The sequence below is a fragment of the Rhinoraja longicauda genome, chromosome 35, assembly GCF_053455715.1.
Source record: "Rhinoraja longicauda isolate Sanriku21f chromosome 35, sRhiLon1.1, whole genome shotgun sequence".
Classification (NCBI taxonomy): domain Eukaryota; kingdom Metazoa; phylum Chordata; class Chondrichthyes; order Rajiformes; family Arhynchobatidae; genus Rhinoraja; species Rhinoraja longicauda.
Genome location: NC_135987.1, coordinates 10,539,083 through 10,564,413, shown reverse-complemented (window position 1 = coordinate 10,564,413; position 25,331 = coordinate 10,539,083). Strand labels below are relative to the sequence as shown.

Genomic DNA, 25,331 nt, shown 5'->3' with positions numbered 1-25,331 from the left:
GCTTTGGTATCATCACGAACCTTCTTAATCACGGCCCTTACATTTAGGTCCGAATCATTAAAGTACGTCATCACAGGTAAGGGGCTTGGTGCCACACACAAAAGCTCCTGTTGTTCATTCCTCTTGCTGTCTCTCGTCGAGTCAGTTCTTGAACCAATTTGCCACTTCCACGGAGCTGTCGATTTATCCATCTATGACGATGTTAACACTTTAATATGCAGGAAGGAACTGCAGATGCTGGTTTAAACTGAAGATAGACACAAAACGCAGAGTAACTCAATGGGTCAGAGAGCATCGCTGGAGAAAAGGAATAGGTAATGTTTCGGGTCGAGACCCTTCTTCAGACTGAGAGTCAGGGGAAAGGAAAATGAGAGGTACAGACGGTGATGTAGAGAGATATAGAACAAGTGAAATAAAGATATGCAAAAAAAGTGACGATGATTAAGAAAACAGGCCATTGTTAGCTGTGAGCTCAGTGAGAACGAGTACAGACAATGAGACTCAACACGATGACTTTGAGGCTGGTTCGACTTGAGTCGAGGAGGGATGGAGTGAGAGGGAATGCAAGAGTTGCTTGAAGTTAGTGAAATCAATATTCATACCAATAATCAATAATCAACACTTTACTACATCCTCTTCTCGATGTTGCCACAATTTCAGCGAGCAGATACATGGTTAAGTAGGAAAATAACTGCAGATGCTGGTACAAATCGAAGGTATCACAAAATGCTGGAGTAACTCAGCGGGTCAGTCTGAAGAAGGGTCTCGACCCGAAACGTCACCTATTCCTTATCTCCAGAGATGCTCCCTGACCCGCTGAGTTACTCCAGCATTTTGAGATACATGGTTAAATGCATTTTCATAAATTTAATAAAAAGCATCCCAAATGCCTGTTAGAGAATGCTTCTGATGTGGGCCATTAGGCTTTTGTACCTCGTGCCTAATGACAACAACAAGAGGGCATGGCCTGGATGTTGGGGATCTTGGGCAATAGATGCTGCCGCCTTGAGGCAGGAACTCATGTAGATGCATTGGGGTGCAGAAGGATGCACTGAAGCTTGGCGTCATGCATTGAGGGAAAGGATCGCAGTATAGGCTCCATCGACCACTAGGTGATGAAGGGCTACGTCCAGTGTAGAAGTCCCTCAAACTCATGAAGTTCATATATCACAGGAGGCCACATGAGTGACAATGATGCTAAATACACAAAATGTACACTACCAATGTATCATTGTGAATGTATAGACTGAACACCACTACAAATATAAAGAAAGTGATACACTGTAGTTTGTACTTGCATATATTCTTCATGGATAAAGTTTAAGTTTGAAAAATAAAACCTCTGCAAGGAGGTTGGAACCTATCCGAATATACGGAACCTTGCCTTTTATGATAAACTGAATGAGTATTATCAATTCTTATATAGAATGGATTGAAACAATCTTCAGGGCAAACAACACTGTTAAAATTGAGGGTGTAGGCGAAAGTGTTCCCACTCAAAGTGACGTCATAAGCGAGCATAAGAAAGCATCTCACAAGAAGAGAATGACTCAGATCTGTTTTCTCCCTGGTTGCAGGCAAGTCAAAAGTCAAAATGAAGACTTTATAATTTACTGAGTCATGGGTTGTGGATAACTATTGTCCACCCAGACTGGCTTCCGAAAGGAGGAGATGGTTGGAAGCTAAATACATTGTTTGGTCAGATATGGGTGGCAGATGTTCTTGGAGAGATCCAGCAGCAGAGCAGATTGTTAAAAAACCCACACATTCAGGATCAGAAAGCAAAGCTGAGAAGTAAATGACTACTGTGCCAGTGGAGCAAAGCTTCAGGATTATTGGATTCTACTGTTGCCAATACTCAATCACATCCTTATTTCACTTCTTCATGCAGTTCTCTGCAGAGTAATAAAGTTTCCAGTGTGTTGAAAGGGAGTGTGAATCGTACAAGCACTCCAGACCCTGGAAGCTCCAAGCAATGGAGGATGGCCGAGAAAGGTAGCTTTTGATTCGTGAACTTTGATTAGCACTGGACAGGGGTTATGGGGAGAAGGCAGGAGAATGGGGTTAGGAGGGAGAGATAGATCAGCCATGATCGAATGGCGGAGTAGACTTGATGGGCCAAAAGGCCTAATCCTGCTCCTATCACTTATGACGTTATGACCTCCTGGGTAGCGCCACGAGAGTGGACCAGGAGTCTGGCGCGGTGCCATGGAACCTGGGCTTACCTCCATCACGCGTTCCGTACTTCCAGCATGTGAACCGGACTTTGGAGTGGGGTTTTTTCTGTTGTAAACGGCGCCAAAATATGGTGACTGTGCATTTGTGGTTGTGCAAAAGAATTTCACTGTGCGCTGCATACCTGAAAATAAGGAACCATTGAACCATTGAACCATGTGGCTACAAGTGTACCCACATTCCTGACCCCTAGTGTTCTATTACCTAGCCCTGGCTGCTAGGGCTACTACACCAGGCCCAAAGTCAGGACACTGCTCCCAGCCATACACTGTATCCCTCTGCACTCATTTCCGGGTTAATTAGCGAGCCGGGTGCAAGACCATTGGGATTTTCAAATGATTGGATGCTAGGTTATTGGAATTTTACCATTCGTCACGACACAGCTATTTCGAAGCTTTGCTGAACTGAGAATCGTAGGACAAATTTATGTGGGCATAAGGAATAGGAGTCATCAAGTTTACTCCGCCATTCAATCATCGTTGATCTAATTCTGCCTCCTAACCCCATTTTCCTGCCTTCTCCCCATACCGGACACCAAGAATCTATCTATCTCTGCCTTAAAAATATCCACTGGCTTGGATATGCAGTTCAACAGCGAGAAAATTCAGTCCAAATGATTAAATATACCCAATGAAATGTTAGATCTTTCATATACAATTTCCACATCAACAGTGATAGCTTTCTAAATATATCAAAAGACATTGTATTAGTGTGGTCCATATATGGGCAAAGGCAGGGTTTCTGAAAGGCAAGCCCATCTCATGTGAATGAATTTGGATGAAAAGTGGGACATGTGACAAAAGATGCAATCAGCCTAATGAAGAGGAAACGAGCATGCCCGGATAGAGCAATGAGATGCTCCAATTGCAAAAAGGCAAAGGATGGACAGATTTATTTTCATATATCATATCATATCATATATCTACAGCCGGAAACAGGCCTTTTCGGCCCTCCAAGTCCGTGCCGCCCAGTGATCCCCGTACATTAACACTATCCTACACCCACTAGGGACAATTTTTACATTTACCCAGCCAATTAACCTACATACCTGTACGTCTTTGGAGTGTGGGAGGAAACCGAAGATCTCGGAGAAAACCCACGCAGGTCACGGGGAGAACGTACAAACTCCTTACAGTGCAGCACCCGTAGTCAGGATCGAACCTGTGTCTCCGGCGCTGCATTCGCTGTAAAGCAGCAACTCTACCGCTGCGCTACCGTGCCGGATTGCAAGTCAGGATAGGGTCAGCCAAGGAGGCTCCTCAATAAAAGCAAGACGACCAAAAGAGATGCAGGCAGATGAGGCATCGACAACACTGAAGCTGATGTGCAATGTGGAGAGCGAAGATTAAGCAACACATGGGCCACTTGCAGCATAATGCTAAATTCAACCATTTTTAATTGAAAGTGAAAGATAATTATCAGTACTTCAATATGAAGGGACATTTAGAAAGTTTATTTAGACATTTAGAACTTTCTAAACCTTTAGAAAGGAGATGAGGAGGAATTTCTTTGGTCAGAGACCGGTGAATCTGTGACAATAGACCATAGACAATAGACAATAGGTGCAGGAGTAGGCCATTCGGCCCTTCGAGCCAGCACCGCCATTCAATGTGATCATGGCTGATCAGTCTCAATCAGTACCCCATTCCTGCTTTCTCCCCATACCCCCTGACTCTGCTATCCTTAAGAGCTCTATCTAGCTCTCTCTTGAATGCATTCAGAGAATTGGCCTCCACTCCCCTCTGAGGCAGAGAATTCCACAGATTCACAACTCTCTGACTGAAAAAGTTTTTCCTCATCTCTGTTCTAAATGGCCTACCCCTTATTCTTAAACTGTGGCCCCTGGTTCTGGACTCCCCCAACATTGGGAACATGTTTCCTGCCTCTAATGTGTCCAACCCCTTAATAATCTTACATGTTTCGATAAGATCCCCTCTCATCCTTCTAAATTCCAGTGTATACAAGCCTAGTCGCTCCAGTCTTTCAACATATGACAGTCCCGCCATTCCGGGAATTAACTTAGTAAACCTGCACTGCACGCCCTCAATAGCAAGAATATCCTTTCTCAAATTTGGAGACCAAAACTGCACACAGTACTCCAGGTGTGGTCTCACTAGGGCCCTGTACAACTGCAGAAAGACCTCTTTGCTCCTATACTCAACTCCTCTTGTTATGAAGGTCAACATTCCATTGGCTTTCTTCACTGCCTGCTGTACCTGCATGCTTCCTTTCAGTGACTGATGCACTAGGACAGGAATTCATTGCCACAGAAGGCTGTGGAGGCCAAGTCAATGGATATTTTTATGGCAGAGATTGATAGATTCTGTCAAAAATGGTGTCTGGGGTTATGGGGACAAGGCAGGAGAATGGGGTTGAGTGGGAAAGATCGATCAGCCATGACTGAATGGTGGAGTGGACTTGATGGGCCTAATTCTGCTCCTATAACTTATGAACATGAATTTATAAAATGCAGATGCTGGAATCTTGAGCAATAAACACAAAGTGCTGGAGTAACTCAGTGCACCAGGCAGCATCTCTGGAGAACAAGGATAAGTGATGTTTTGGGTTGGGACCCTTCTAACTGCCCAATTATACCCAGCTGCACTGTGGTGTGAAGTCATTACCCAAAATGTTTCAGGCAACTCTGGGCAAGATGTCAGACGGATACCAAATAGTCAATGTACAAGATAATTTCTTAATCACAACTGCCACAAAGAAGGAAGATTTCCTATTGGGGCGTGGCTGTGTGCTGCAGCTGCGGCTCACCGGCAGTCTCTCCGTTTTTTTTTGTGTTTTTTGTCATTGTTGATGTTAAATGTACGTTTTGTTTTATTTTTAATTCTGTGTATGTAGGGGGGTGGTGGGGGGGTTGGGGGAAACCTTTTTTTAAATCTCCTCCTCAACGGAGATGCGACCTTTACCGTGTCGTATCTCCGTTCGCGCAACGGCCTAACATCGTGGAGTCGGCGGCCTCCAGCTGGGATCGACCTCGAAGACTCCGGTCGCAGGGCCTGGACTTACCATCTCGGAGGCTTCGGCCGTGGGCCCTGCAGACCGCAACATCGGGAGTTCGCAGGTCCCTGGCTGGCGACCGGCTTTTGGGAGCTCCAGCCATAGCAGCTTCGACCGCCCCGAAGCACGAGGCACGATCAACCCGCCCGCAGGCCCTTCATCGCCCTGCGTGGCTCGGCCGCAGCACTTTACATCGCCCGGTGGGAGCTCAGGACTCTCATCGCCCTGCGTGGCTCGGCCGCGGCATTTTCCATCGCCCGGTGGGGGCTCAGGACTTTCATCGGCCTGCTCGGCTCGACCCTGGGACTTTCCATCGCCCGGTGGGGGCTTCAAGGGGTTGGGAGCCTCGATCACCTCGTGGCGCCACGGGAGAAGAACGAGGAGGAGATAAGACTTTGCCTTCCATCACAGTGAGGGTATGCCTAGAGCAATCACTGTGATGGCTGTTTTGTGTAAAAAATTGTATCTGTGTGTCTTGTGTTCTTTAATGTCTACTGCCGGACCCTGACGTGAGAGGACGCTGGCGTTGTGTATTCGCCGCTTTTCCGTCAGGATAGTTTGTCTGTTTGTCTGTTTGTTTCTATGTTAATTGTATTTGTAAAGCGCTTTGTGCATGTGTTAAGGCGCTATATAAAATAAATATATTATTATTATTATTATTATTACTTAAAGAATATTCAGGGATTCACGAGATCATGTTAAATTCCAGAAGAAAAATTATACTGTTCAAGAATTCATTTATTCGGGGCTGAGGACGGTTGTCAATGGTCTACAACCAATCAAGGCAACGTTGACACCATGTTCAAGATTAGAAACCTGAGAAGATCATCAAAGGTCAAACCTTCCCCACCAAGGCACAACATAATGCCAAGTTCCTGTCAGACTTTCAGCTTCACAACAAATGCTGAAGAACAAGGATCAATGGTGGTGATCATTAAAGGAACAACAGAAAGCATACAACCTCTGCAAAAGAAGCCTTAGCGAATCTCTCCCAGCTAAAAATAATTTGGGATGACATAATTTATAGAGTTGGGGCAGTCAAGTTATTTTATAGAATATGGCCATGAAAGCCTATTGCCTCGGCCCACTAATGAACAGAAAGAAGAACTATGTTCAGACAGAAATTGAGACATTGGGAATCAATTCTGCCTTCTTTTGTTTGGCAGACCATTCACATTGGTTGATAACAACAAGCCCTTGATGGACATTGTCGGATCTACAATTCCTACAAAGGTAGCTCTAGAACATATCATATCATATCATATACATACAGCCGGAAACAGGCCTTTTTTCGGCCCTCCAAGTCCGTGCCGCCCAGTGATCCCCATACATTAACACTATCCTACACCCACTAGGGACAATTTTTTACATTTACCCAGCCAATTAACCTACATACCTGTACGTCTTTGGAGTGTGGGAGGAAACCGAAGATCTCGGAGTAAACCCACGCAGGTCACGGGGAGAACGTACAAACTCCTTACAGTGCAGCACCCGTAGTCAGGATCGAACCTGAGTCTCCGGCGCTGCATTCGCTGTAAAGCAGCAACTCTACCGCTGCGCTACCGTGCCGCCCATAGAGCTAAACTATTCTCCTGTCCCAATATCAGAATGGTATTCAAAATAAATGTCAGATGGATCTACAACAAAGATGAGACAAGGTATAGGAATGAGATTTAGATCCTAGTGTTATGGCGGCAAGGCAACAATCTAACCCTTAACATCAGCAAGATGAAAGAGTTGGTTGTTTGCCCAAGGGCATGAGGTGGTGAACATAACATGTTCTCATCAACGGAGCTGCTGGAGAGAAGGCCGACAGTTTCAGGTTCCTTGGCATCCATATAGACAACAACCTAACCTGGTCCCTTCACCCTGATACAGTGTTGAGGAGAGTGCAGGGGCGTATTAAGCATCTGAGAAGATTCAACAAGTCCTTGAGGATTCTCTCAAAATTCTCAGATGTGCTGTCGGAAGTATTCTGACAGGATGCATCTCAGCCTAGTAAGGCAAGTGGTCTGCTCTTGTCCATCTAAACCTGCAAAGAGTGGTGAACATAGCCCAGTCCATCGCAAGCTTGGGACTTCCTTCCATCCAGCCCATCTTCACTGTGCGGTTTATTAAGAAGGCTGAAAGTATTGTCCAGGATGCCTATCGCCCTGGCCATTCCCTTATCTCTCTTCTACCTTCTGAGAGAAACTAGAGCTTGAAAGCTGAGACATGCAGACTTCAGAACAGCATTTTCTCCACTGCTATCCAACTCATGAACCTACCACTTCTTTCACACTGCATTTTCCAGAGGTGCTGCCACGTACTCTTGGTCTCAACTCTATCTCATTCAGCAAGTCTGTTGTTGTACTTCAATATTTTTTCCCACTACTCAGATTTTGCACTTCATTCTCGCACCGTTCTGTTGTCTGCCCTTGAGGATTCTCTTGAAATTCACAGATGCGCTGCAGAAAGTATTCTGACAGGATGCGTCTTAGCCTGGTCCTGCCAACAACTCTTCTCACGACCACATGAACATTTCAATAATGGCAAATACAGGCCAGCCCATCACTGCCTTGCCACTTCCCTGCTCCCGGCAAGTTTTTTACTGTTGCATTGAACATTATTGCATGGAAACCCTTTACACTGTGAGCCTCATGTGAACAATGAATTTTATTGCACTGCATTGCAGATAACAATAAACTAATTTGAATCCCAATCTAATGAGGAGATTCAGGTAACATGATTGCTCGGAGCCACAGGTAAATTGGAGATGAGAAAATATCAGAGAGTTTGTGACGGCGTATAGCTCCAAGAATTTAAAGCAACAAAGGCTTTTCAGTGTTCCCAGACTAGTTTCACCCTTTCCTTCTCAGGATGGAAGCATACAGTCTGGAAACAGGCCCTGCAATCTAAATCATCTGTGCCAAGCAAGATGCCCCACCAAAGCTAGACCCACATTGCCCGCATTTATCCCATATCCCTTTAAACTTTTCTTATCCATGAATCTGTTCAAATGTCTTTTTAATCTTCATTGTACCTGCCTCAACTACTACCTCTGGCAGCTCATTCCAGATACCCACCACCATCTGCGTGAAAAAATATTTTTTAAATGTTGAAAGTATTAAAAATAAATGTGATGTCATGCCATGATGTACTAGACCATGTGCGTGGTAATTGAGGGAAGCAGACAGACTTTCTGAAGCACCCATGGTTCCTATGTGTCACACTGTCTCTCTGCCTAATACTCCGTCAGTCAAGAAATCCACATGGGCACGTGGTTTCACTCTCTATTCACCTTAATTTCAAACAGAAAGGAACAAGGGTTTATCTGGCTCCATTGTGATACGTCAAGTGAGCAGATCACCACATCCTTCTCCTCCTTTCAAGCACTAGAATACATCTGTAGTTCCTTCCTATACATTTTGTCCGCTCCACTGGAAAATCTCCTCAAGGTATGTCTACTTTGAAGAAGTTCTCCGACGAGAGAACTGGTTGAATTTAAAAGAGAGTTAGATAGAGCTCTAGGGGCTAGTGGAATCAAGGGATATGGGGAGAAGTTGGGCACAGGTTACTGATTGTGGATGATCAGCCATGATCACAACGAATAGCGGTGCTGGCTCGAAGGGCCAAATGGCCTCTTCCCACACCTATTTTCTATGAGAGTTCAGCAACATCTCTCTCTCTCTGCTCACCCTCTGTGATTCCTCCTGGTTTCTGACTATATTTTCCTTGATCTCCATTCCCTTTGTTCTATTTTCACACCTCACACTTCCTTATCTATGTATCCCCCTCTCCCCTGAGTAAGAAAATAACTGCAGATGCTGGTACAAATCGAAGGTATTTATTCACAAAATACTGGAGTCACTCAGCAGGTCAGGCAGCATCTCAGGAGAGAAGGAATGGGTGACGTTTTGGGTCGAGACCCTTCTTCAGGATGAAACGTCACCCATTCCTTCTCTCCTGAGATGCTGCTTGACCTGCTGAGTTACTCCAGCATTTTGTGAATAAATCCCTCTCCCCTGACATCAGTCTGAAGAAAGATCTCGACCCGAAACGTCACCCATTCCTTCTCTCCAGGGATGCTGCCTGTCCCACTGAGTTACTGCAGCATTTTGTGTCTATTAAAGATAGATGCTTGATGGTCAGTATGGACGTGGTTGGCTGGAATGCCTGTTCTTTTGCTGCATGCCCCGATGGGTCTATGATGCTACGACAATGACAAACTATTCAGCCTGAATGGGAACATCAACCTGACTGAACTGAGATACATAGTTATCAATAATAAACGTTTCAAGAGGCAATCAGACATTGAGAGGCAGCATTCTTTAGCTTTACTGGTGTAGCAATGTCTCTGTATATACTGGGCTATGGCAATCAGTCCAATTCACATTGACTGATGCAGGAATCATTCTGAAAGTTCGCTGACTGTGGTGAAAGGCATGGAATCAATCTCATTTTCCAGAGAGAATCCATTCATCTGAGTGCCTGGAAACACAAAATACAAGAAAATGGCCTGTTGACATGGCAGCAGCCAGTGTGGGAGACAGAGGACACGTACCTGATCGAAGCAATCGTCCGGACGAGGCAAGATCCAGCCCTTCCATTCACCTCCTCATCTGCCCGCTCTTGGGCTTCAGTGTAGTGACGGGAGGTGTACGCGACAGTGCTGTCAAGCTGCACTTATCATCGAAGCGTCAGCTGTGCCTCAGTCGGTAGCACGCTTGTCTCAGAACAAGCTGCAGGGCTTGGTAGTGAGAACTGAGCACAACATCTAGACTGACAATCCAGCACCGCATTGTCTTTAGCAGTGCGCTTTGTCGAGACAGAAATCTGTCGGTACACTTGTTGTCCCTTGCTGTTAGTTCCATGTTAGATTACCATCCGATAAACTGCTCACGCTCTTTAAGGGCCTGAATGCCTGATGTGATTAATAATGGCCTATTTATTTATTTATTTATTTATATTTATATTTATTTATTTATTTATTTATTTATTTATTTATTTCTGTCTGTCTGTCTGTCTGTCTGTCTGTCTGTCTGTCTGTCTGTCTGTCTTTATCTATCTATCTATCTATCTATCTATCTATCTATCTATCTATTTATCTATCTATCTCTATCAATCTATTTCTTTATTTATTTGTCTATCTATCTGTTTTTTCAGTTATTTCTCTATATTTATTAATAATAATGGTTTATTTTTAAACCATTAGTAATGTTACAATAATATTAGAAGTTCAAATAAAATTGTAATCTTTTTTGTTTTGCTTTTTAGAGGTGTTGGCATATTGTACTGGCACGTACAGTCGCAAGAGAAACACTGGTCTATGGATGAGGTATTAAACCATGGCCTTCTGTCAGATGGATGTAACATATCTCATTCTAGTATTTAACACACAATGCCCATTAACCCTTGAAAATACCTAACTAAATCAGCTTACCTAATCATCATGTGTGGGAAAAAAAGACATAAAGTGCTGGAGTAAGTCAGTGCATCAGGCAGCATCTCTGGAGAACCGAGATAGATGATGTGTTTGGGATCGGGACCCTTCTTCAGACTGCTAGAAGGGGGGTGGGGGGTGGGGAGGGGGTTGGGGGGGAGTGAGGGAGAAAGCTGAAAGAGAGGAGAGGCAGGATAAGTGAATATGTGGATACTGGCGAGGAAGGATTTGGATAGACAGGCGGTTGGAAAAAGGATAGAGATGAAAAGACCAAAGTCATGAGATAAAGATAGAAGAGTTAAGAATTGTGAAGCCAGAAGATGGAATGTAGGTGAAAGTGGGGGGGGGGGGGGGGGAGAAATGGGTGTGTCCAGGTGGGGCGGAGGGGAGGGAAAATAGGGAGGGGGGGGGGGGGGGCAGGAGGGGGTGCGGGATTCATAGTTGCCTAAAATTGGAGTATTCAATGTTCATGCCATTAGGTTGTAAGCTGCCTGAGCAGAATATGAGCTGCTGTTCCTCCTATGTGGAATAAGGACTGCTGTTTCTCCAGTCTGTACGGGGCCTCACTCTGGCACAGGATAGAAAGGTCAGGATGGCAATGGGCAGAGGAGTTAAAAATAATCCACACTTTACTCCATCACTAATTTCCCTCTGTTTTTCTAATTTATCAAATGCACGACTGCTTCCAAAATTGTGGCTCACCTTTCCCCTAACATGTTCGAACTGCTCCCTTCACTATCTAAACTGTCATGTTCATGAAGCCAAATGAACCACCATGAACAGTGACCAAGCTAAACTATCCCTCCTCGTCTTTCTCTATTCATTTCAGCTGACAAAGATTATCATACCACTGTCCTCCTCTGTCCTGTTGGGAGGGATCTCACTGTGGTCCCATTTTCATTTCTCCAGCCACCGTCGGTTTCAATGAGTTATTTCCCCATTCTTGTATCTTGAGTTTGTTAACACGCAAGGATCTACAGTTGGCCCATCTTTGTATCTCACCTAGTCCACACAGGGTTGGAGTAACTCAGTAGATCAGTCAGCAACTCTGAAGGATAGGAATAGGTAACATTTCAGTTTGGGACTCGTTACAAGACGTGCCTATCCATGTCCTCCAGAGAGGTTGCCTGATCCACTGAGTTACTCCAGCACTTTGTAGTCCAGACAAGGTTCCAGATCCATCTCTACATTTACCTGCATACTTCCTTTTAGTGGCACTATCTGGAAGCATAACATCACACTTGCACTGATCAGAGCCAGATTTCATGTCTTTTTGTAATTTCCAGGTCTCATTACAATGAAAGGCAGAGCCAGTGGTACAACCAGTGAGAAATACAATGTTGTTGAATATAAACACTCAAAGTACTCTTCATTTTTGAAATGTAGATGCACAATTCGGAATCGAAATCGCAGAAGGATGTGGGCTGCAGCTCTGAAAGTGGGCATCGTTAATAGAAATGCTAGTTTATTTGCTTTTGGAATTGCTAAGTTGACAAGCTCTTAAATCACAGAAATGGGAGCAATTTGGAGCACAGTGTGGAACAATCCTTTTAAAGTCAAGAACTCAACTAATTCTGCGTTGGAGCTCGTACAGGTTTATTGACCTCCCACCATCACGGACCCGTCTTTGTGCTGCTTCGTCCACTAACCTCGTTAATGAATGTCTGAGCTCCTCGCGGGCTCAGCAGAAGGATGGCCCGCCGGAGAGTGTCCCGGTAACGGTTCAGTTCCTCGGTCTTCATTGTGGTGAAGAGGCTGGCAAAGATTCGACTGATGTTCTGGTCAATCCTCTGCAGAGAGGCATCCAGCCCCTGGCGAGACGCTTGGTCCAGAAACCCCTGCAGCCCTCGAATATCTGGCAGCACAAAACAAGGGAATTTAGTCAGGACCACTAGTGTCATAGATATGCAGTAATGAGCAGAGGCTAATTCAGCAGTGTCCAATACCTCAATGTGTAAGAGAAGGCAGGAACGGGGTACTGATTGAGAATGATCAGCCATGATCACATTGAATGGCGGTGCTGGCTCGAAGGGCCGAATGGCCTCCTCCTGCACCTATTGTCTATTGTCTATCACCTGATCATTATCACGCCCTTTGACTTTACATAGTACATATGTGGAACAACACACCATAGCTCTGAAGAAGGGTCTTGACCCCAAATGTCCCCTATTCCTTTTCTGCAGCTATGCTGCCTGACCTGCTGAGTTACTCCAACATTTTGTGTCTATCCTCAGCACAGGAGCACGCTCTTCAGCCCAAAATGTCCATGCCGAACACAATGCCAAAGTAAACTACTTTCCTCTGTCTGCACGTGATCCATGTGCCTCCATTCCCTGCATATACATGTACCTATCTAAAAGCCTCTTAAATGCCTCTGCTTCGACCACCACCTTTGGCAGTGCATTCCAGGCACCTACCAGTCTCTTTGTGAAGAGACTTGCCCCACGCATCTCCTATAAACTTTCCTGCTCTGACCCTAAAGTTATGCTTACTAATCCTTGACGTTTCCACCGGGGAATAATGGTTCTGATTGTCTACCCTACCTGTACTTTGAAACTTCGAAACAAGCACAAGGCTTATATTTCAACTCCCTCCATTTACTTGGCTAGCAACACTTTAGACATTCTTTGCACGACAGGAAACATGTTCCTAATGTTGGGGGAGTCCAGAACCAGGGGCCACGGTTTAAGAATAAGTGGTAGGCCATTTAGAATGGAGATGAGGAAAAGCTTTTTCAGTCAGAGAGTTGTAAATCTGTGGAATTCACTGCCTCAGAAGGCAGTGGAGGCCAAGTCTCTGAATGCATTCAAGAGAGAGCTAGATAGAGCTCTTAATGATAGAGGAGTCAGGGGGTATAGGGAGAAGGCTGATTGAGAATGATCAGCCATGATCACATTGAATGGTTGTACTGGCTCGAAGGGCCGAATGGCCTACTCCTGCACCTATTGTCTATTGTCTATTGACACAAAAGAAGGACTTCTTCCCGAATTACTCACCACTGGGAATAGATTGAATTCTCTGTCACCGAGGATGATGCAGAACCATTGAAAGGAAGAAGGAAAAGCAAAAGATAAGAAAGAAAATAAGCTTGGACTGTGTGCATGCATCTCTGTGTGCTTGTGTGAGTGAGAGACATGGAGAAAGGCAAAATAAGATGAAAGAAAAGAGAAGGAATGATTGAAAGACAAAAAAAAAGTGATGGATGGAAGGAAAAACTGTGGGGAATTAGAGATAGAAAAATGAGGCAACAAGAGAGATATTTATTACATTTTTTGAAATGAATTGAATTGAATAAATTTTATTAGCCAAGTATGTATACATACAAGAAATTTTCCTTGGTGCGTTGTTCGCAGGTACCAACAGGACACACAGTGAACAATTACGAATGAAACATTATAATTTAAACATGTGAAGAATGAAATAAAATACCCAGAGCAAAAGGAGGCTGCAGACTTTTGGTTGTTGAGATATCCAAAACAATCATATAGAGAAATGTGTAGGAAGGAACTGCAGATGTTGGTTTAAATCGAAGATAGACACAAAAAGCTGGAGTAATGCTGGAGCTGGAGTCTGAAGAAGGGTCTCGACCTAAACGTCAACTACTTTTCTCCAGAGATGCTGTCGGATCCGCTGAGTTTTGCGTCCAGCCTTTTGTGCCTATCTTCCTTATAGAGAAAGATAAATACAACAGAGACAGAAAATGGCAGGTTATGTTAATGCCCAGTTAAAGATGGATTTCTTCGAGTAATTAAATTGTTCAGCAGCTATTTAACTTGTGGTGGTTATTATGATTGCTTTGTTTCTCTATCTGGCTGCAAAAACATCTAACATGTCTATTCTTCCCCATTGTGGATTTTTTTTCTCTTTTATATCTTTTCCCAAGTCCTTTCAGCTCTGCTCATGAAATATCATCCTGGGCGTCAGCACTTGATCTGTGAGCGGCTTCTGTTAGATGGGACCAGCATGTTTCAATCCCTGGAATCCTGCAAAATGATTTATCGTGAATGGGTCCTTAAATGATGTGGGATCATTACGAGGCTGAAACCCTCCCATCGCCACACACTTAGCTCCCCTGTGACTTGCCCGTACTGAGTGCCTGAAACATTCATTACAAATTTATAAAGGACAGCCGAGCTGGTGTTAAATTGGGCTCCCTCTATCAGCGAAGCAATTTGAGAAAGCAACTTGTAGAGGAAGGATAAAGCCCAAACTCAACACAAACAAGAACTGATAAGGACATGAGGACCATGGTGAATAAACACTGACTCAAAGACTGGTTAGATTCAAAGCATCTTCACAGACTTATGTAAAGATCGGGCACAGTCCCAAATATTCTTTCTTCCCAACAGCATGCACGGATTGATAAGATTTCCAGTTTCCCTGTGGTGTTTTGACTGGTTTCTTCAATTGGCTCCTGAGCCACTGAATCAGAAAGTGTGTTGTTCTTCTGACAGCAGATTGGCATTGGAACATCTGAAAACTTTCATTTACCCGTCTTGAAGGATTCTTGCCTTGCCACATTCTGGTCCAATTTTTAAATTAACTTGAGATGGCATAAGGTCTAACAACATAGGTAGGAGTCTAGTGAGAGTACGTCAAGTGTGAACTCTGCTAATGGAAACTTTCTTTGTGAGTGCCTCTCCTTCGAATGAGTACAATGCTCCATTAGTGCTATTCAGTGATGCTTTTTAAATGCTCCAGCTTCTGAATGCACTAAGAAGGAGTTCATTCATACATATTCAGGCGTTTCGAGTCACACCACTCGACACCCACTGGGCTACACAAAGTTGTTAGGAGAGCAGTTTAGTTTGAGATGCTCCAAGTGTTCACATGTTATTATATTCACTTCTGCACAGTAATCAGCTCGTCAAATCAGCCCTCCTTTCTTCCTCCATTTTCAGTAGGCAATCACTTTGTTGAGCATTACTAACATTTCTGGGAGCAGTCTGCTTTCTAATTCTCGCATAGTGTATCCAGTCCTCAGGGGGAAAGACCAAGCTAATGAAAACATTTTGATATTTGAAGAAGGGTCTCGACCCAAAACATCACCTGCCCATATTCTCCAGAGATGCTGCCTGACCCGCTGAGTTACTCCGGCACTTTGTGCTGTTTCCTGTCAACCAGCATCTGCAGTTTCTTGCTTCTACTTCTTGATATTTTAGTTAGTGTGCTACTTTGTAGGTTTGACTGATCCTTCCAGAGAACTATTCTCCAGTTGCTAAGTGTCTTGTCTTTCAAGTAAAACAAAGAAAGCAGGAAATAAACGGCTAGGCAGTCAGCACAGTGTACTCAGAGGGAACTGCGGATGCTGGTTTATACCTAAAATAGACAAGACACGTCATTCCTTTTCTCCAGAGATGCTGCCGTCCTGCTGAGTTACTTCAGTATTTTGCGTCTATCAGCACAGAGGGAGAGTTTTAGAGTTTTAGAGTTTTTTTTAGAGTTTTAGAGACTCTTAGTCCCACCGAGTCCGCACCGACCAGCGATCCCCGCCCATTAACACTATCCCACACACACATGGGACAATTCTCACTTATACCAATACCAAGCGGGACTTTACATCGCTGGTGCGGCTCGGCTGCGGGACTTAACATCGCCCGGTGCGGCTCGACCACGGGACTTAACATCGCCCGGTGCGGCTCGGCCGCGGGGCTTTACATCGCTGGTGCGGCTTGACCACGGGACTTTACATCGCCCGGTGCGGCTCGGCCACGGGACTTAGCTGCGCAAGGCTTGGTCGCGGGCCTTTCATCGCCCGGTTCGGCCGCGGGACGTTTCAGCGCCCGGTGCGGGGACTGTGCGGGTCGGTCGGGGACGAGCTGTCTGTCCGTGGGCGTGGGGAAGAGAGTGGAAGTTTTGTTGCCTCCATCACAGTGAGGGGGTGTTTGGAGTCACTGTGATGGACGTTTGTGTTGGGGCTATGTGTCTTGTGTTCTTTTTTTCTATGACTGCTATGTAGTTTCGTTCGGTACTTCGGTACCGAACGACAAATAAAGCTCTGTTATACCTGTTATACCTGTTAACTACCTACAAACCTGAGCGTCTTTGGAGTGCGGGAGGAAACTGAAGATCTTGGGGAAAACCCACGCGGTCACGGGGAGAACGTACAAACTCCGTACAGACAAGCACTGGTAGTCGGGATCAAACCTGGGCAGCAACTCCACCGCTGTGCCGTGCCTACAGAGCAGGTTTATAGAATCATCCTTGTACTATCGACACATCTGATCAAACAAGGACCCACCTTCTCCTGTACAGCCGACGGCTACTCTCAGCACCTCCCATTCAATTACATTTAGTTTTAAGAAAATTGTTTCAGGAAGGAATTTAGACAGATCCTCTGTCCCCATCTTCCTTTAACCTTCCCAGTTCTCCCACTGTCTTCCTGTCTCCACCTATATCCTTTCTTTGTCCCACCCCCCCTGACATCAGTCTGAAGAAGGGTCTGAACCTGAAACGTCACCCATTCCTTCTCTCCAAAGATGCTGCCTATTGATTGAGATTTCAGCAGCTGCAGTTCCTTGAGCCTCCGGGACCCATGAAAGGCAGCCTGCCCTGGCTATATTTCGGACACAGATCTGGCGATTTATGTTAAACCTGCTCACGCGCTCCTTAAAAGTGCTTCAGACAATCTCAGAAAGAAAAATATTCCAATACTCTGGCCATTTGTCCTGACCTTCTGAAAATTTACTCAAACATTTGGAGGACATCTGTTGTAAAGCCTGTTTTATATCAATGGGCAGTGACCTTTCAGTGTTTGACATTTGCAACCAACTGATGCTGTTCAATACCATTCAGATCTCTTCCAAGTCACAAGATCATACAATAATCAGCCTCATTTGTAGAGTTTCAGCCTGTCATACTTGCCACCAACTGGTGTGCTGGAGCATCTCAGAGAAAGCTCACTGGGCTAATCTATGGAAGGACTAGGTTGTCTCTCGAGGGGTGAGTGCATGGGTCAGGCTTGTATCTGCTGGGGTGTAGCAGAGCGAGAGGTAACGATCAGAACTGACGGGTGGATTCGGAGAGGATGTGTGAAAGTCTTGAACCAGGGGGTTACTGGTTAAAACTGATGGGTCGGGCAGTGATGATGTCAATTTTTTTTCCCACTCAGAAGGTTGTGAATGGTTGGAACACTCTTTCTCAAGGGGCAATATAATTTGTATATTTTATCACAGATGTGATAAGCAAGGGAAAGGCAAAAGGTTACTGTGGGCAGACAATAGACAATAGACAATAGACAATAGACAATAGGTGCAGGAATAGGCCATTCAACCCTTCGAGCCAGCACCGCCATTCAATGCGATCATGGCTGATCACTCTCAATCAGTACCCCGTTCCTGCCTTCTCCCCATACCCCCTCACTCCGCTATCCTTAAGAGCTCTATACACCTCTCTCTTGAAAGCATCCAACGAACTGGCCTCCACTGCCTTCTGAGGCAGAGAATTCTACACCTTCACAACTCTCTGACTGAAAAAGTTCTTCCTCATCTCCGTTCTAAATGGCCTACCCCTTATTCTTAAACTGTGGCCCCTTGTTCTGGACTTCCCCAACATTGGGAACATGTTTCCTGCCTCTATCGTGTCCAATCCCCTAATTATCTTATATGTTTCAATAAGATCCCCCCTCATCCTTCTAAATTCCAGTGTATACAAGCCTAATTGCTCCAGCCTTTCAACATACGACAGTCCCGCCATTCCGGGAATTAACCTAGTGAACCTACGCTGCACGGAACTGGAGTTGAGGATAGAGTCAAATCACAGTAGAGAAGGCTGGAGGGCTATGACATCCTCCTCCTAATTCATAGGGTCGTATGGCTACCATGAGTTATGTGGTTTAGGTTGAATCCCATGATATCAAGCAGGCAGGCAGGGGAGATTAGTTTAACCTGACACCATGTTCGGCATGGATATTGCAGGCTGAAGGGCCTGTTCCAATGCTCTGTTCTCATATGTTAATAAACAATAGACAATAGACAATACATGCAGGAGTAGGCCATTCGGCCCTTCGAGCCAGCATCGCCATTCACTGTGATCATGGCTGATCATCCACAATCAGTACCCCGTTCCTGCCTTCTCCCCATACCCCCTGACTCCGCTATCTTTATCTAACTCTCTCTTGAATGCATTCAGAGAATTGGCCTGCACTGCCTTCTGAGGCAGAGAATTCCACAGATTCACAACTCTCTAAGTGAAAATGTTTTTCCTCATCTCAGTTTTAAATAGCCTACCCCTTATTCTTAAACTGTGGCCCCTGGTTCTGGACTCCCCCAATATCGGGAACATGTTTCCTGCCTCTAGCGTGTCCAATCCCTTAATAATCTTATATGTTTCAATAAGATTCCCTCTCATCCTTCTAAATTCCAGTGTATACAAGCCCAGTTGCTCCATTCTTTCAACATACGACAGTCCCGCCATCCCGGGAATTAATCTACGCTGCACTCCCTCCATAGCAAGAATATCCTTCCTCAAATTTGGAGACCAAAACTGCACACAGTACTCCAGGTGCAGTCTCACTAGGGCCCTGTACAACTGCAGAAGGATTTCTTTACTCCCATACTCAACTCCTCTTGTTATGAAGGCCAACATGCCATTAGCTTTCTTCACTGCCTGCTGTACCTGCACGCTTACTTTCAGTGACTGATGCACTAGGACACTCAGATCTCGTTGTCCTTCCCCTTTTTCTAATTTAACACCATTCAGATAATAATCTGCCTTCCTGTTTTTGCCACCAAAGTGGATAACCTCACATTTATCCACATTAAACTGCATCTGCCATGTATCCGCCCACTCACACAAGCTGTCCAAGTCATCCTGCATCCTCTTTGCATCCTCCTCACAGTTCACACTACCACCCAGCTTTGTGCCATCTGCAAATTTGCTAATGTTACTTTTAATCCCTTCATCTAAGTCATTAATGTATATTGTAAATAGCTGTGGTCCCCACACTGAGCCTTGCGGTACCCCACTAGTCACTGCCTGCCATTCTGAAAGGGACCCATTAATCCCTACTCTTTGTTTCCTGCCTGCCAACCAATTTTCTATCCATGTCAGTACCCTACTCTCAATACCATGTGCCCTAATTTTGCCCACTAATCTCCTATGTGGGACCTTATCAAAGGCTTTCTGAATGTTCAGGTACACTACATTCACTGACTCTCCCTTGTCCATTTTCCTAGTTACATCCTCAAAATACTCCAGAAGATTAGTCATGCATGATCTCCCCTTCGTAAATCCATGCTGACTCGGACCGATCCTGTGACTGCTATCCAATTTCATCTTTTATAATTGACTCCAGCATCTTCCCCACCACCGATGTCAGGATGTTCTGTCTGGGAATTCGGTGATGTACAAAATGCAGAGTAAGAAGGGACACAGCTAGAAATAAGGAATAAGGAGAAAGACCAGATCTGTACGGACAGTCAGTGCGTGAATAACATATAAAGAGGAGTAATGATGAATGGGAGAAGATCGGCGGCTCTATTCATCGGAACTTTAATGATCTGCCATAATCGGAGGAGAGGGAATTATTCAGCATTTGTCCTCAAGCATTAAATGGCCCAGGCAAGATTTAGTCTAAACACAGCTAAATCATAACACATATCTCAGTGATTGCTAAGCCACTTCCTGACGCATCCATTTATAGAGCGCTGTATGCCTCAGAAGAATTAAAGAGCTCTGGTAATGCAAGCATCAAGACAGGACACCTGAGCTCATTAGCAATGAACCCTGCCAAGAACAAGCCCTGTGAACAATGACATGAGATTTCAAAGCTTACAGCCTGTTGAACTGTGAAAGGGGTGGTGGTAAAGTCTCATTCGTACCTTTTGATGGTTTAGATGTCCGTCACCCTAGTCCTCTTCCCTATAATTACCCTCAATGTGTCCCCAACCGAACGTAAATTGTTGAGAGGTTTAGAGAGAGGGAGAAGATATCATTTGCTTCTGTTGTACATCAAGGTAACAGGAGCAGCATATGATGATAGAGAGATCGGCAGCATCTCTGGAGGGAAGGCAAAGAAGGGTCTCGACCCGAAACGGCACCCATTCCTTCTCTCCAGAGAAGCTGCCTGACCCGCTGAGTTACTCCAGCTTTTTGTGTCTATCTTCGGTTTAAACCAGAATCTGAAGTTCCTTTCTACACATGAAAGAGACAGAAACTTCAAGGTCATTTAGAAAAGGAATTTGAGGGATTTCTTTCCTCACACAAAGAAATACAACACCTTTGAGGTGCGTCACAGTGGCGCAGCAGTAGAGTTGCTGCCTTGCAACACCAGAGACACAAGTTCTATCCCGAATATGGGTGCTGTCTGTACGGAGTTTGTACATTCTCCCTGTGACCTCATGAGCTTTCTCTGAGTCCACCGGTTTCCACCCACATTTCAAAGACTTGCAGGTTTGTAGGTTAATTGGTATCTATAAATTGTCCCAAATACCTAGGATATAACCTAGAAGAAGGGTCTGAAGAAGGGTCTCGACCCGAAACGTCACCCATTCCTTCTCTCCCGAGATGCTGCCTGACCTGCTGAGTTACTCCAGCATTTTGTGAATAAATCGATTTGTACCAGCATCTGCAGTTATTTTCTTATACCTAGGATGGCGGCACGGTAGCGCAGCGGTAGAGTTGCTGCTTTACAGCGAATGCAGCGCCGGAGACACAGGTTCGATCCTGACTACGGGTGCTGCACTGTAAGGAGTTTGTACGTTCTCCCCGTGACCTGCGTGGGTTTTCTCCGAGATCTTCGGTTTCCTCCCACACTCCAAAGACGTACAGGTATGTAGGTTAATTGGCTGGGTAAATGTAAAAATTGTCCCTAGTGGGTGTAGGATAGTGTTAATGTACGGGGATCACTGGGCGGCACGGACTTGGAGGGCCGAAAAGGCCTGTTTCCGGCTGTAGATATATGATGATATGATATGATATAACATAGTGTATGGGTGATTATGGTTGACATGGACTGTGGACTAAAGGGCATGTTTCCACACTGTATCACTAAAACCAAAACGCCAAAAGCCTGAGTGGAAACTACAGAGCAAACCCTTCATCATAATTAAAACATACTTGAATGAAAACTTGAAGTAGAGGGGCCTGCAGAGATTGTACTGAGAGATAGAACATGAACTATCTTATACAACTCTTCTTGCCACAGTGTGTATAATATTGGCTCATGGCCTGTGCTGTACCATATATTTTTCCAGTTACATAGCCCTCTAAATATGGTTATGCCACAGATGTTCGAACACAGATAACTTAATACAGGCTTTTTGTCGATTATGAACGCCTCACTTATCGACACCCCTCTGAAATTCTGTTTCTGTCACTGTATGAGTCTTGAAGGCAGTTAGAAAGGCTGGATTGCCAATTTTCTTCCCTGATGGGATTTATTTTGGTTTGCGTGGGACTGTGGTGTGCTGCTACGCAGTTAGGTCGATGACAACTGTGTCTTTGTGTTCCTGCAGTTAGAGTCTCGTCTCTCTAGACTTTGGCAATGAGAGGGGAAGCAGTTGATGTTTCTGGGACCTAACATCGTGGAGCAGTTTAAGTACGTTCAGGGCTGGAGGAACAGCGCAGGAAACATTTCAGGAGAATTTCACGCGAGTTATTTAATTGCACCCAGAGAACACGAACTCAGTTTGGAATAAGAATGGGATTAGTGAGAGCTCAGAAGTTTGAATTTGTAAAAAAAATAATGGGTTAAAATACAAGTCAGATTACTCCATGCCAGAGAGGATAATTTATTGTCAGGGTCGATTGCTGTGATAACAATGAAGATCAATGTTTCAGGTTGCAGATCAATTTGGCATTTGCTGATACCGAGTGGCAACATATCTGAATCAGGCTTCATCGCCAGGATAAAAATCTTGTCATGAATAGAGATAAACTAGCCTCCAATTTGCATTCCTCAAAAGAAATCCATGCACAATATGCAACATATTGCATAAAAAGCCATGGAACCATGTTGTATAAGAAAATAAATGCAGATGCTGGTACAAATCGAAGGTATTTATTCATAAAATGCTGGAGTAACTCAGCAGGGCAGGCAGCATCTCAGGAGAGAAGGAATGGGTGACGTTTCGGGTCGAGACCCTTCTTCAGACTGATGTCAGGGGGGCTCCTCTGTCATGGGCCTCCTCCAGTGCCATAGTGAGGCCCACCGGAAATTGGAGGAGCAGCACCTTATATTTCGCCTGGGCAGCTTGCAGCCCAGCGGTATGAACATTGACTTCTCCAACTTTAGATGGTTCCTCTGTCCCTCTCTTCCCCTCCCCCTTCCCAGATCTCCCTCTATCTTCCTGTCTCCACCTATATCCTTCCTTTGTCCCGCCCCCCTGACATCAGTCTGAAGAAGGATCTCGACCCGAAACGTCGCCCATTCCGTCTCTCCTGAGATGCTGCCTGACCTGCTGAGTTACTCCAGCATTTTGTGAATAAATACCATGGAATCATGTTGGTCTACATCCACCATTGAAAATTGCACTTTCTCTCCATCCTCGCTTCTTACCCCTAATTTCAGAAACTGTCATTAACATCATGTTGCCTTGACTTCCCCAGCCTGGGTAACAGATGGTGTTTTGTCAGTGGGACAGAATTGAAAGGTCTCCAGGACTGTCAGAGGTGCTGCTGTTCAGAGAAGCCCAGGACTCCTGCTTAAGATCCCACAACATATGTTGAGGAGCAGTAGAACCCTCTTAGTAATCCTGCTAACAATTATCACTTTAACCACATCACCAATTCTTGGCGGAATTAGACAATAGACAATAAACAATAGGTGCAGGAGGAGGCCATTCGGCCCTTTGAGCCAGCACCGCCATTCAATGTGATCATGGCTGATCATTCTCAATCAGTACCCCGTTCCTGCCTTCTCCCCATACCCCCTGACTCCGCTATCCTTAAGAGCTCTATCCAGCTCTCTCTTGAATGCATTCAGAGAATTGGCCTCCACTGCCTTCTGAGGCAGAGAATTCCACAGATTCACAACTCTCTGACTGAAAAAGTTTTTCCTCATCTCAGTTCTAAATGGCCTACCCCTTATTCTTAAACTATGGCCCCTTGTTCTGGACTCCCCCAACATTGGGAACATGTTTCCTGCCACATTGGGAATATTCTTTGCCACAGAAGGCAGTGGAGGCCATCGGTGGATATATTTAAAGCAGAGATTGATAGATAGATATTTGACCTCCATCGCAAGCAATGGCTAACCCTGAGCGGGACCCGCACCCTCCATGCAAGAACAGCCCATCACCTGCACATGTGGGGGATGGCAGACAGCCCTGTTTGCCACTGCGGATATCCAGACCAGACCATCCCACACATCGTGAATGACTGCTCACTGAGGCTTTTCCCTGGTGGCATCATTTCCATCCACCCAGCAACTGATGCTGCCCTGGCCTGGATGTCTACCATTGACATACAACTTTAGGCTGTGCACGCCATACGCAAGAAGAAGTACGGGTGTCAGAGGTTATGAGGAGAAGGCAGGAGAATGGGGATAGGAGGGAGAGATAGATCAGCCGTGATTGAATGGCAAAGTAGACTTAATGGGCCGAATGGCCTAAGTCTGCTCCTATCACTTTTGATCTTATGATCAGACATTGCCCGGTCACTAATTGATATTTCAGGGATCTGAAGATCTGCTCTGAGGATTGGGTGCATCGGTGCAGAATACAATTCACCTTCCTGCCTTTGGTAAACTAGGTCAGAGATTGGAACAATAACAGCTCGGAGGGAAATAGTGATAGAAAATAATATGGAATCAGTGAAGCAGCTCATAAAGGAAATAAAAATGTAGAAAATATAACTCATAAATTGCTGATGGCGCTGGTTAAAATCTCAAGTATGATTACGAATCTCAAACTACTGCAGGATTTCTTCAGGCAGGCACCATAAAGCACTGTTGCCAAGTCAACTATTCCATGGCTGTCAGTTCTTTTATCTCCAAATTCTTTGTTACCATCAGCTCCAGCTCGAAGGTATCACAAAAAGCTGGAGTAACTCAGCGGGTCAGGCAGCATCTCAGGAGGGAAGGAATGGGTGACGTTTCGGGTCGAGACCCTTCTTCAGACTGAAGAAGGGTCTTGACCCAAAACGTCACCCATTCCTTCCCTCCTGAGATGCTGCCTGACCCGCTGAGTTACTCCAGCATTTTGTGAATAAATACCTTCGATTTGTACCAGCATCTGCAGTTATTTTCTTATACTTCTTCAGACTGATGTCAGGGGAGGGGGCGGGACAAAGAAAGGATGTAGTTGGAGACAGGAAGACAGTGGGAGAACTGGGAAGGAATGGGGGGGGGGAAAGAGAGGGACAGAGGAGCTATCTAAAGTTAGAGAAATTAATGTTCATACCGCTGGGGTGTAAGCTGTCCAAGCGAAATATGAGGTGCTGTTCCTCCAATTTGCGGTGGGCCTCACTATGACAATGGAGGAGGCCCATGACAGAAAGGTCAGTTCCAGCTCTGTCTCTCTTTCCCTCTGTCTTTCCAGCAACAATTCCAACTTCACTTACCCGTCAACAAAACCGGCAGCGTTGAGCAGAAACCAAGAATTGCAGACGTTGGTCAATACACAAAAGCTCAAAAAAGTGCTGGAGTAACTCAGCAGCTCGGGCAACATGGGGTACAGGAGAGGGAAGGGTTGGGGAAGAAAGGGAAGGTGTGGGGGGGTGG

At 45.1% G+C, this 25,331-nt stretch overlaps 1 protein-coding gene across 1 annotated transcript in view; it reads right to left on the bottom strand.

The window, feature by feature from the left end:
• LOC144609908 (glutamate receptor ionotropic, delta-1-like) overlaps positions 1 to 25,331 on the bottom strand; it is a 751,523-nt gene that overhangs the window by 338,939 nt on the left and 387,253 nt on the right. Inside the window, 1 exon segment of the mRNA XM_078428307.1 lies at positions 12,319 to 12,524. Coding sequence (XP_078284433.1) covers positions 12,319 to 12,524 — 206 coding nt within the window.